The 12,496-nt window shown below is 44.5% G+C and overlaps 1 protein-coding gene across 2 annotated transcripts in view; it reads left to right on the top strand.

The window, feature by feature from the left end:
• The first annotated feature begins 207 nt into the window (after positions 1 to 207).
• Positions 208 to 12,496, top strand: part of SLAMF1 (signaling lymphocytic activation molecule family member 1) — a 33,793-nt gene continuing 21,504 nt past the window's right edge. For both annotated transcript variants that reach the window (XR_005021224.1, XM_036863494.1), the window contains exons 1-3: positions 208 to 396; positions 8,347 to 8,688; positions 10,655 to 10,939. Coding sequence is in view for 1 of the 2 variants with exons in the window: in XM_036863494.1 (XP_036719389.1) it covers positions 321 to 396; positions 8,347 to 8,688; positions 10,655 to 10,939 (703 nt within the window). In the remaining variant the exon portion in view is untranslated. The remainder of the gene's footprint in view (positions 397 to 8,346; positions 8,689 to 10,654; positions 10,940 to 12,496) is intronic.

Genomic DNA, 12,496 nt, shown 5'->3' with positions numbered 1-12,496 from the left:
AAGGGAGGGGGGAGCACATTTCTGCCCAAGGCTGGGGTTTGACCGAGGTGACTACACAGCTCCCTTCTCGGCTCTTGCAGTCTAAGCACCTGACTTTGACTTCTTGGGAACAGCAGAGTGACTTAAAGCCTGAAAGGAGATGAGCAATCCTCGAGGCACAGGCAGAAAAAGTCCCAGTGAGACAGGAAGCCTGCTGGTTCCTGATGCATAAACTAGACAGTAGAGGCAGCACTTGCCTGACAAAGAGCTCACTCTGCCGTGGCGTCTGCGAGCAGCTGCCGGGTTCCTCACCAGGCTCCCTTCCCTCTCCTCACTGGCTGATGGATCCCAAGGGGCTCCTCTCCTTGAACGTCCTGCTGTTTTTCTCCCTAGTTTTTGAGCTGAGCTGCAGAACAGGTGAGTGCTCATCTGTCTGAGGGCTTGGGTCTCATGATTACCTGCCAGGAATCAGCTGTAGCCCATGGATGGAGAGAAGATGCAGGGGTGACGGGTTGTTTTTCGGCTGCCTCTTCCTCAGAGACTGACTCTGAGTTCTTCCTGCCTCTTTTAAAGAGGAAGGAACATTGTAAGTTACTGGGCTCCTGGCTTCTGAGGCTAAGCCCCACCAGTCCTAGTTTCCAAGGAAACCAGGAGCTCTAAGCCAAAGGCACTGGTCACATTCTAGACCAGCCTCTCTGTGTGAGACTCTCCAGTCAAAGTCCTGGCTGAGTGGTTGGTTTTGCATGAGTATCCTTCTAGCAAAGACCCAGGCTAAGGGAATGAGCTGTAGGGATGGAGCTCTGGGAGAATATTACTCCTACAACCCTGTCCTGGATGGGGATCATCACACACACACAAGCAGACAAATGAAAAGCATGGTCCACCTACATGAAAGGGTTGTAGTGGGAAGAGAGGGTAGAAGTGAAAACCCCAGGCACTGGCTGAGAACAGATAGTGGCCACAGTGTGGTCATACTGGTGGCTACTTTCCTGGAAGAGAAGGCTCCAAGGCAGCAAGAGGGGGAGAGGCCAGGATTTTTGGAGCCCAGGGCTGGTTACAGTAAGTGAGAAATGCAAATTGGAAATGCTCAGGGTCAGGGCAGCTCCAGTGTAGGGCCGGACACAAGACAAAGTGTTTGGAGCTGGGCTCTGCTCCTGTCTTTCTGGTTTGCTGGTATTCTCTGTTTAGTAATAGCTGAGCTATGAGAAAATGTGCTTGAGAAAGAAAAAGCCAAACAATGGGCAGACTTTGGGCTCACTATGGAGTGGGTGAGAATCTCCTTTCTGCTTAAATGCCTTGGGACTGTGGGAAGCAGTCTGGAGTGGAAGCAGCATTAAGGGAGGGGAGACGTCCTGAGGCTCCAGATGTTCTGTTCTTGGGGTTTTCAAGCCCACAAATCCATTATGGACTTTTCCAGGAGAAGCCCAGAGATATGCTAGGATTGTCAGAGGGGCTGCACTTGGGATCTCTCTTTTGCCAGATTCCCAGATGAATAGCCCTTCCTTGGCCCCACTTTTCCTCAGAATCAGGCAGACCCATGGCTCTTGCTACCCAAGGTCTCAGAGAGCAATAATTGAACTGAGGGCTCAGAAAGCCAAACGGAACCACTTTAAGCCATCACAGGGAGAGTCAAACTTTACTGAGTGCACCCCATTTGTGACTCCACCATTTTTGGAATTCTTCTTAGTGACTATCAGGCGTGATGGGTTTGAACAGTAAGCTGGACTTTTCTATCTCTGTGCTGGCTTGCCTCCTGGCCAGTCTGGCCCTAGCATTTCAGGTTCTGCTGACAGCTGCTGCACGGAAAGCTTTGGAGGTCACTGGTCAGTGAGAAACAGCCCAGACCCATAGGCATGTCTACCCAATCGGTAGTGTCTCCCTTCCTTGCCATTGTCTTCTCTGAAATATGTACAAAAATTTTAGTGTTTTTATTTTAAAATATGCACCCTTTTGTGAAACCCCAATAAAACCCAGATGGAAATGCTTTGCAAATGGGACAGGTCATTCATGACAGATTCACCCAACCAAGAAACCCCATTCTTGTAAAATCAGTACCCACTCCCTTTCCCATCTCTACTCAGCTTGACTTCCAATTCCCAGTCAAAACTGTAAAAGTCAAAAAGTCCACATGTCCCTCCCCCCAATAAAGTGAATTTTCCATTTCCACCAATGATACATTTTTTAATAGACTTCATTTTTTTAGAGCTGTTTTGGGTTCACAGCAAAACTGAGCAGAAGATACAGAGATTTCCAACTACCTCCACACAGGCACAGCCTCCCTCATTATCAACGTCCCCACCAGAGTGGTGCATCTCTTACAACTGATGGATCTATCCCAGTGGGATTTTTTATTCCTTCATTCAGGTCCTCCTCACCTCCTTCACACACATGAGGGGAGAGGTGAGGGACAAGTGGGGGCATCCTAGACTTGGCCCAACCTTGTTGTTCACTGGCCCATTGTACCCCAAGATGCAGATCTAGGCACTTTCATCTCTCAAAAGCTTTAATACTGTGATATAGTGCCACTACCTTCACTGTCTCCAGTGTTGGACTGGAAATCAGAACCTCAAGGCTATTTGGTTTTATCCATAGATTGCCTTTGAACAATCCCATTCAGCAATGGTCTACTAAGGACACACGATGTGGCTAGCACTATGTGAGGTGTGGGGGAAGTAAAATGAACAACCACAGCCTCTGCCTAGTACTTGACACAGTATCTGGTACATGAGAGCCCTTCCATGAATGTTTGTTGAATGAATAATAATAGCATGTACAGCATCCTGGCTGTATACCAAACACTGTTGTAAGTGCTTTATGTGTATTATTCATTTAATGATCATACCAACCCTATGAGATATGTGTAGTTATTGTTACATTATGATTTTATAAAAGAGGAAAAAGAGGCACAGAGTAGTTAGCAATTTCTCTTTAATCACCCAGCCTGACTCCAGAGGCCTGAATGAATGAAACTCGATAAGCTTATGTTTAGGGAGGAGGAGAATCCTAAAATTTGTATCCAGGTCCCATGGTAAAAATTAGAATATGTTATCTATAATTGAAGCATATGAGTTGATTTTAATTGAATTGAAATGAAATATAGGAATTTTCAAAAGGTGAGAGAAGTTGACAAAATCAAAGAAGGAAGTACAAGGCGTATGGAAGTATTTGATCTGGAATTTGAAAAGTGGATAGAAACATCTTTCATCATGTAGCTTTCATTTAATTTTTTGTTGACGAGTTTGTTTATTGGAAGAGTATCACATGTATGTCTATAAAACTTCAACAGTATAAAAGGGTACAGAATGGAGACAAATCTCCCTTCTATACCCCTCCCTACTGTTACCAGTTTCTTGCATGTCCTTTTAAATATATACATCAGGTAGGTTGGATTTTTATATAACTTGAAAAGAGTACTCTAGATGAAGGCACAGATGCAGAGGTAAAGTGCTGTGAGTTTTCAGGGGGAACTGTAAGTGGCCTGTTGCACCTGAAACAGAGGTTTCATAGCTTAGGCACTTCTAGCTCCTCACCTGGCAAATAGGGATAAGGGTCCCCTTCACCTCCCTATATAAACAACTCTTATGGATGTTATAAAGATAAAGGAGAGTACATTCAGATTTTGGAGAGAGAGAAATTAGACTCTGTTTTGTCATTTGTTCATTCATTCATTCGTCTCATTCAGTTTTTTCATTCTCTCGGGCAAAAAGGATTTATTGAGTTCCTACCATGTCCCAGGTGGGTATTAAGATTACAGCAGTGAACAAAACAGACACAGTCCCTACTCTTGGAAACTTATAACTGAGTAAGGATGACAAGCATTGAACCAGAGTTAAAAGTGTATTGAGTGATATGAAAGGAGAGATGCAAAGTGAACTGGAAGCACATGGCAGAGAAACCGAATCTAAGCCAAGGGTCAAAGGCAGAGGCCTGAAGGACAGAAGGAGTTAACCCGGCAAATAAAGCGCAGTAACAGGCTTTCAGGCTGGGGAATGGTGAGTGCAAATATTCTAAGATAGAAATACCCAGCAGCGTCAAGGAATGGGACTAGGAGGACAGCTGGTAGGACTTCAGTTTAAAAAGGAGACTTACTAAAGACACATTATCTTTTCTTTGTAAGCCTAGATTTCCCGTAAGAACTGTGAGGGCTCTGAGTCCTACCTGAAAGACATGCTGTAGCAAGATGCCCAGTATCAGGGCTGGGCAAAAAAAAAGTTATCATTAGGTAGAATCCCATTCTGTGAAAGGTTTGGCTAAATGCTACTGATTTCAGGAAAATATCCACGGGCCCAGGTGAATCACTCTACTTTCTAAGTAGAATTGCCCTGGAAGGAAAGTGAGTTGGTGTTAACAGCTACAAATGTTTCCTCCAGACTCTCTTAGTAACCAGGGGCTGACTGAATCACAGACCCGCTGGAAAACACTCATCAGGCAGTAGGATGTTTCAGGAGCTGGGACTCTACTTGAAGGGTTTTATGAACCACTTTAAAGTCCCCACTTATTTTTCCACTCTTGCTTAGGTGGCAATGAGTTCACGTACCCCCTGCAGACCTGGCCACTCACACACTCAGTTGTTACATCATCATTCTTTATGTGGGTTGTAGCATGTGAGGGTCTCTTCCTGATGAAGTTTTGATTCCACTCCCCATGACTGAGTCTGCCTAAACCACTCAGCCTTTTCTTCTCATCTGCCCTCTCTTTCTTTCCCTCTTTACCCTCTTCTTTTCTTTTTTCAAAAATTTTTTTCTTTTCTTTTTTCTTTTTTTTGGCTACTCCCTGCCCCATCCTCTATTTCCTTTTCCCCCTGACTCCCTTCCAATTCCAAGTTCTGAAAACAACCATGGTGTAAAGAGTCTGTTGGGTTACATGGGCGGAAGGGGCACACGGGAGACACAGCTGGGTGGAGACTTATGGTCTATGAATGGGTATAATTTCCATTTCTTTTTTCTCCATATTAAAATTGATCCAAAATAATCAACAGTATGATGGCAATTCTCAACCTTGATTTGAAGCCCAGACTCCTTTGAGAGATGACATTTATGGCTATGCTCCCAGAAAAATGTACATATGCTTATTTATACCACTTTTGTACACAATTTCAGGGGGCCCATGTACCACATGATGTTTCTCCTTGCATGGATGGTTCTAGTTTTCTGTCATCCCTTTATTGGTAGAAGTTTAAGTTCAGGATTCAAGAGGTTACTCTCTTGGGTACTGTACCTACCACATTATCTGGACAGTCAGGCATCCATAAGTGTGGCTGGAAGGAATTCCAACATGCCCTCCAGTTTATCTTTATAAAAACAGCAACACCACACACATGAACAGCAGTCCTTATCAAATCAATTAAGCAACAAGGGAGAGCATTCTGTTTCAAGAGTTGATGTATTAGCAATATGTAAAAGAGCAAATGCCTAATTGTCTTTCTCACTATTCCTTAATAATGATAAGTGTCAGGAATTCCCTGGCAGTCCAGTGGTTAGAACTCGGGGCTTCCATTACCGGGGCCCAGGGTTCAATCCCTGGTTGGGGAACTAAGATCCTGCAAGCCATGTGGCATGGCAAAAGAAAAAAAAAAATACTATGTGTCAACCACTCAAATCCTGATTTTTCTTTTTTCCCAACCTCTGAATCTCTAGTCTGATATCAGCTGGGCCCTTTACAGGATCTCAGAGCATGTTGGTGTCAAGAACATCTGAATCAGTTTGCCCAAAGTTCCAACATCCATCTTAACCACGAGTTATTGTGTCTTTTCTAAGTGGCTGCATTACTTAGGCAGACAGTTTTATTGTACTCTTCTGACTTTCTTATCAACTAGAACAATTTGTGCTCTCTCTGACTCATGGGCTCCTTCTTTTATGAACATTAGCTTATGGTTAAGTTCAATTATTAAGTTCAGTCACATACTGGGTAGAGCTAAATAAGAGAGGTTTTAGTCAGGTAACATGGCTTTCAGCATTCATAAATTGAACAGATATTTATTTAAAGCCTACTATGTGCCAACCACAGTTGTGAGTCCTAGGGACAAAGCGGTGAACAAAATCAAATTCTTCCTCTTGAGAAGTTGGCATTCTAGTGTTAAAAATAAAATGAATAATATACAGTATAACATCAGACAGTGATAAGCACAACAAGAAGGGATAGGTTAGGATAGATAGGATAGTCAGAGCAGGTCTCTCAGAGAAGATGATTTTTTGAGCAGAATTCTAAAATAAAATGAGGGAATGAGCTCTTTAGATATGTAAGGGAAGAGATTGCCAGAGCAAGAGAGAGAGAACAGCAAATGCAAAAGCTCTGAGATGAGAATATTCTGAATGAGTTACAGACCAGCCGGAGCCAGTGTGGCCATAGTGCAGTGAGGACAGGAGATGGAGTTGGTGAGGTACCAGGGATTGGGTTATTCAGTCTTTGAAGCAATAACAGGGACTATGGATTTTATTCTATGGGTGCTTATAAAGCCCTGGAAGATTAAAAGCAGGAGAGAGACAAAATCTGATATAGTTTTAAAAGGTTACGCTGTCCATTGCATGGACGCAGGGAGATTAGTTGGAAGACAATGGCAGGGCCAGGCTGGTGATGTTGTTGGTTGAAAGTTCTCAGATGCCAGATATATTTTTAAGGCAGAGCCAATGGGATTGCTGATAGATTGAATGTGGAGTATTAGAGGAAGAAAGGAGTCAAAGATGATTCCAGTGTTTTGGCCTAGGAATTGTAATGTTGTTTGCAGAAGGGGCTATAGAATCAAGAGTTCATTTGCTAAGTTTGAGATGCCCTTTAGACCTCCAAATACCAATACCAATCGGTGTAGGCATTTTGGAGTACTGTGAAGGGTTTGGGTAAGAGATATATCTCTGTAAGCATTCCAGAAACATGTCAAACTATGCAACTAGATAAGTGTGGCTGAGAAAGAGAAGAGGTCTGAGTACTGAGTCCTGGGATGCTCCAGTCTTAGAGGTCTTTAAGAGCAGAAGGTTCCAGGCAAGGAGACTGAGAAAGGGCAGCCAATGAAATAGGAAGAAAACCAGGAGAGTGTGTTGTTCCCCAGGCCAAATGAAGGCAGTGTTTCAAAGGGGGAATGTGAACTATGCCAAGTGAAAGCAAGATAAGAAAGCAAGGATGAAGTTGGAGAAGTGACTTAGTATCATGGAATACATGGTGACCTTGATAAGAGTCGTTCCAATGGGTAGTAAGGAGAAGGCCTGTCTGGAGTGGGTACTAGAAAAAATAAGTCAGGAAATGGGGACAGAAGGTATAAACACACATTAAGGGACTTTGGGATAAAAGAAAACAGAGAAATGGGGAGGTGGCTGGGGATGGACCTGGGACCAGGGGAGGGGTTTTTAAGATGAGGGAAATTACATGTTGGTATGTTGTGTGTTAATAGAAATAACCCACAGCATACCATAACAATAACAAAGTTGATGACGCAAGGGGTGGGGGAAGTTGCAGGAGCAAAGCCTTGAAGGGAGTGAGTGCTCCATGAAGGAAGAGGCTAGCCTTATCTGAGAGCAGAGACCATCCATCCAAGTAGGTAGGTTGACTTGGTGGTGGAAACAAATGGAAGTTCTCTTTTGTTTCTTCTCCTTTTTCAGTGAAATGAGAAGCAGGGTCATCAACTGAGGTTGTGGGTTTGCGGAGAGGGGAGGTGTTAAATCATCAGCAGTAGGATCCTTTACAGTGGTGGTTTGAAAGGTTTGGTTTTTTTTGGTTGTTGTTGGCTCAGCTTATTTGAAAAAGAGAAATAAAAAAATTTCTCACCCTTGACATTGTTAAATATCTTAGCTTTTGGGGGAGTTAGGATTCCACAGTTTGAATATGAGGCTCATCTCCTCCTGGACTCCACATCCCTCAGACTTTTCTCTTTCCTCCGCATCTGAAATGATGCTTCTGTAACCTTGGTCTCTTGGGCTCACAAGCTCAGAATTAGTTTCAGTTACTCTCCATTCTTCATGCTATATATCCAATGGTGGCGGGAAGTCTGGCTGAGGAATTAATCCAGTTACTAGTTATATGACTTTAGGCAAGTCATTTAACTTCTCTATGCCTTAGGTGCCTTAACTATAAATCTGAGTTGATAGAATTTCCTCCTAGATCAAAGAAACCCAGTGTCCTAATTAGTCTATACAGCTCTATCATAAGTGATTTTAAGATTTCCACTGGAATTTTTGAACACTGAGAATATAGTGGCAAATACTGAGAATATAGTGGGATCCTCATGACAGTCCTTATAAACTACTAAGGACCTGGCAACCCCAGGGATTGGCCAAGAGGAAGAGGGAGATCGTCCAGTCTATTATTCCTGATCCACAGACAGGATGTGAGTCTCAAAGGCTTCCATAATAAGGGACTTCGTTCTCCTTCCTCCCACAGGTGAGGGCTCAACGAATTGCCCAGTGATGATCCTTGGGCGGCTGGGAAGCAGTGTGCTGCTGCCCCTGACATCTGAGGGGATAAGTAAGAGCATGAATAAGAGTATCCACATCCTTGTCACAATGGCAGAATCACCCGTAGACACCATCAAGAAGAAAATAGTGTCTCTGGATCTGCGGAAAGGTGACTCTCCACGCCATCTGGAGAATGGCTATGAGTTTCATCCAGAAAACCTGAGCCTGAGGATCCTGAAAAGCAGGAAGGAGGATGAGGGCTGGTACTTTATGAGCCTGGAGGAAAACGTTTCAGTCCAGCAATTTTGCCTGCAGCTGAAGCTCTATGGTAATGATGGTGGCTTCCCCAGTCCCCAGTGGAGGGACGAGATAGTTCCTTGCCTAAGAATTTAGGCCTCTCTCAGAAGCAAAGGGTATTCAGAGTTGGAAGCAACTTGAAAGACATCTCAGTCCAGGGGTAAACCGTCCTTCAGGAAGAAGTTTTAGAAGTTCACAAATCTTTTTTTCGTCCAAATTGCACATTAGTGATAGCTGATTAGCACAAGTTACCTTTAACCCCATTTTCTTGGGGGTCGAGGACCTCTTGCCTACAGCCCCGCTGCCTGTAGGCAAGAGGACCTGGAGCCCCAAGCGTCTCAATTTACAAATGAGATTTTATTTGAAAAAAAGGTGTCTTTTTTAATTAAAAAAATTTTGAATATCACTCACTGATCAAGCTCAACCTCGCTTTCATAGATGAGGACACTGAAATCTAGAGATAAGTGGTTTGCACGTTCCTACTCACATCTGCGTAGGTGGGTTCACTGCACTAGGAGTCCTGGGAGAAGAAAGGTTGAAATTCAGCCCACACACCACTCACCAAGCCCCGCCTCCTGGCAGAGGATTGCATCTACCTGGTGGAAGAGGCATATTTTTCTCACTTAAACAAATGCTCTGATTATAAAATTGCTTAGTTGCAGAACTTAAACTAGAACGTAAGTCCATCTAAATCTAAGGCCAGTGCATTTTTGAGTCTCTTTACCTGCCAGCCCCTCTTGAACACACCCAGAGTTTGTCTCTTAAGTCCCAAGGCTCCCTTGAATTCCCAGGGAATTCCCAGGGATCCTGGCAGCCATGTGAGCTACGCTGCTTCTTCACAGTGAGTTTCTTATCTCTGAGGATGGGGCAGGGAGCCCCAAACACCCAACATTTCTTTAAAATCCTCAGGTACCTACAGGAGAGACAGAAATACCCTCCCTGCCCTTCCCCTGGCCTTAGCATTCCCTTCCCTCCGAACAGTGTATGCAGAATTCCCACAGCCTTCCACCAGGTATCAGGGTGTCCTGATCATTCCAATAGTGTTCCCGGGGCAAGGCTGCCATGAGCACAAAGATTACACATGCATTTCTAGAACAGTTTCACTGCCTTTGTCACATCTTGTCTTTTATGATCAAATCTTACCTTAGAAAATATGGTTTCTGCAACCATGGTGTTCTTCTCAAGTCAAAGAAAGAGTCTGAATCTTGGAGTCAGAAAGACATAGTTTCAGATCTCAGTTTGGCTGTTAGAAGCTGAGTGACATTATGTAAGACACTCCACCCTCTCTGGGTCTCAGTTTCCTCATCTATAAATGGGAATAATTATAACTAGGTTCATAGTTGTGAGAAAGTTGTTGAAAAGATAAAGAATATTATGAATGTGAAATTCTAGCATTATGCCTGTCCTCTAGTATGTACTAAATAAATAAGATTTCCCTTTTACCTTGTCTATTCACAGCATTAGAGTGAGATAAGTTGGTGAGGCCTGTGGCTATCTCAATTTCAGACACCCTAAAGCACTTGCTATAACACACACACACACCACACACACACACACACACACACAGAGTATAGATGAAATCTCACCAGTAAAAAGTCATTCTTTTAGGTCTGGATGGTAATACTTTAGCCAAGGACAGTTAAAGCCCATGGGGGAGTTAGCTGACAGCAAACACCACGGGTAGAATACAGGAGAGCAACCTAGATGAGGAACAACAGAAAGGCAAGGGGAGCCTTAACAGTACTGGTAGGGGGGAACTAAAAGGCAATTTTTTCTTCTCTATTTTATCCCAAGGTGATCCTGGAAAGGAGTATGGGGGAGGGGTATATGAGAGAGGGATGGTACGAAGCAGTAGGTCCCCACAGAAATAAATCACACTGCAGATCTACAAGGAGGGAAAGATGCCATTAGGTTGCATTTTCTTCTAACAAGAAGGTTAAGTCAGCATTCCAGAGGATTCATTTCAGTGATGGCTCCCTTCCTCCTCCTCCTGACAGAACAGGTCTCCACTCCGGAAATTAAGGTGTTGAACTCCAGCCAGGAGAACGGGACCTGTAGCCTGATGCTGGCCTGCATGGTGGAGAAAGGGGACCATGTAGCTTACAACTGGAGTGAGGAGGCGGGTGCCCCCCTGCTGAGCCCCACCAAGAACTCCCACCTCCTGTATCTCACCCTTGGCCCTCAGGATGCCAACAACATCTACATCTGCACCGTGAGCAACCCCATCAGCAATGGCTCTCAGACCTTCATCCCGTGGTCCAGATGCAGCCTCGGTTCCTCAGGTGAGTGCCCTTGTGGCGGCTAGTGTGCTACATTAATGATATGGGCTCAGTCCCCACCTGGACCAATTGCTCTTCTTCCATAGCCATGGTCTTCACCTTGGGAACAGCACTTTATATTTTCTCTATAGTTTGTAAAAGCCTCCCATGTGCATTCAGTGAGTGGTTACAGTTCATAATGACCGGGGTGGCATTATGCTCAGTTCACAGTGGAGGAAACCAATGAGAAACGATGGAGCCAGACCCGGAGCCCAGGTCTCAAGTTGTGATCCTTCCTCTCCCCTCCTGCAGTGGCACCAACCTGAAAGGCTGGCCGGGTGAGGGGAGTGCAGGTGGCAGGTCCTGACTCCCAAGTCCATGCTCTACTAATGGTGGGATGGTTCTACACCATCAGTAAGAATTTATCAATCACCTATGCTGTAGGGAAATTGGGAATAGATATGATAAATGACCTCTCCTCTCCATCAACATGTTATAAAGATAAGACATGACACATGTGCTCAATAATGAAAAGCAGGATGTAATAAAGGGCCACATTTCATGAAATGTACTGTGAATCCCATAGCAGGTCAGAGGGCCAGGGTAGTCAGTTCTCTGACTAAGACCTAGACTGTGAAGTTTGGGAAAATGATAAATCATAGGGCACTTTATTATTGGCAAAGCGCTTTCAACTGTATGATCTCTTTTGATCCTCACAATGGTCTTATCAGATAAGTGTTGTCATCATCTTCATTTCACAAATTAGGAAGTATAAGCTCATAGCATGTAAGTACCCTCCTCAAGTTTCTTCAGCTAATAAATGGTAGAGTCAGCACCTAAACCTAGATCTTCTGACTGATCTTTCTCTGGAAAGATACAGCATCATTATTCTGTTATCAAAAGGAACGAAGGGCTGATTAAGTAAGCTCATCTAACCACTTGAGATTGGAAACAGGATAGACCACTGAGCCTTTTCATTAATCCATCTTGTGTCCATGCCTCAGGTAGGTTCAGGGACAGAAGAACCAGGGTGCTGGCCTTGCAAGGTATTACCTGTGCCCTGACATTCTTCCCTCTGCATCCACTGGGGGGAAACAAGAGTCATTCCAAGGAGACTCCTGCCCACAGTAGACTTGGTGTATATTTGGAGGGTTTCTCCAGATGACCAAGGATCCAGGGACAGGGGAATGCAGCCAGGGCATGCCCTTCAGCAGAGCATGTCCAGTCAGCGACTCCCCTGAGGTATTCCAGAGGGACTGCTGGGAAAATCCACCTGGTCTCTGCATCTGAGAGTTCGTTGGTGAGCCTAACCAACTGCCTGTTTCCTCCCCCAGCCATTCATGGCAGAGTCGGCCAGCTGTCCACCCACTCAGTGTGCCTGGCTGCTTGCCCACCTTGCACACAAGCCACATTCACAGTTTCCTTCCCCAGTTCAGACCTCTCTCTCTGCCCACAGCTATTCAGAACATGCTGGTGGGATCAAGAAAGCAGTCTTGCATGAGTGCGGAGTTGACAGAATGTGACTCCAGTTGTCCTAGATCCAATATTATCCTTTTTACTCACAAGGATAAGCCACTTAAC

This window comes from Balaenoptera musculus, chromosome 1 (genome assembly GCF_009873245.2).
Source record: "Balaenoptera musculus isolate JJ_BM4_2016_0621 chromosome 1, mBalMus1.pri.v3, whole genome shotgun sequence".
In the NCBI taxonomy this organism is placed as follows: Eukaryota; Metazoa; Chordata; class Mammalia; order Artiodactyla; family Balaenopteridae; genus Balaenoptera; species Balaenoptera musculus.
This window is presented reverse-complemented; position numbering and strand designations above follow the sequence as displayed.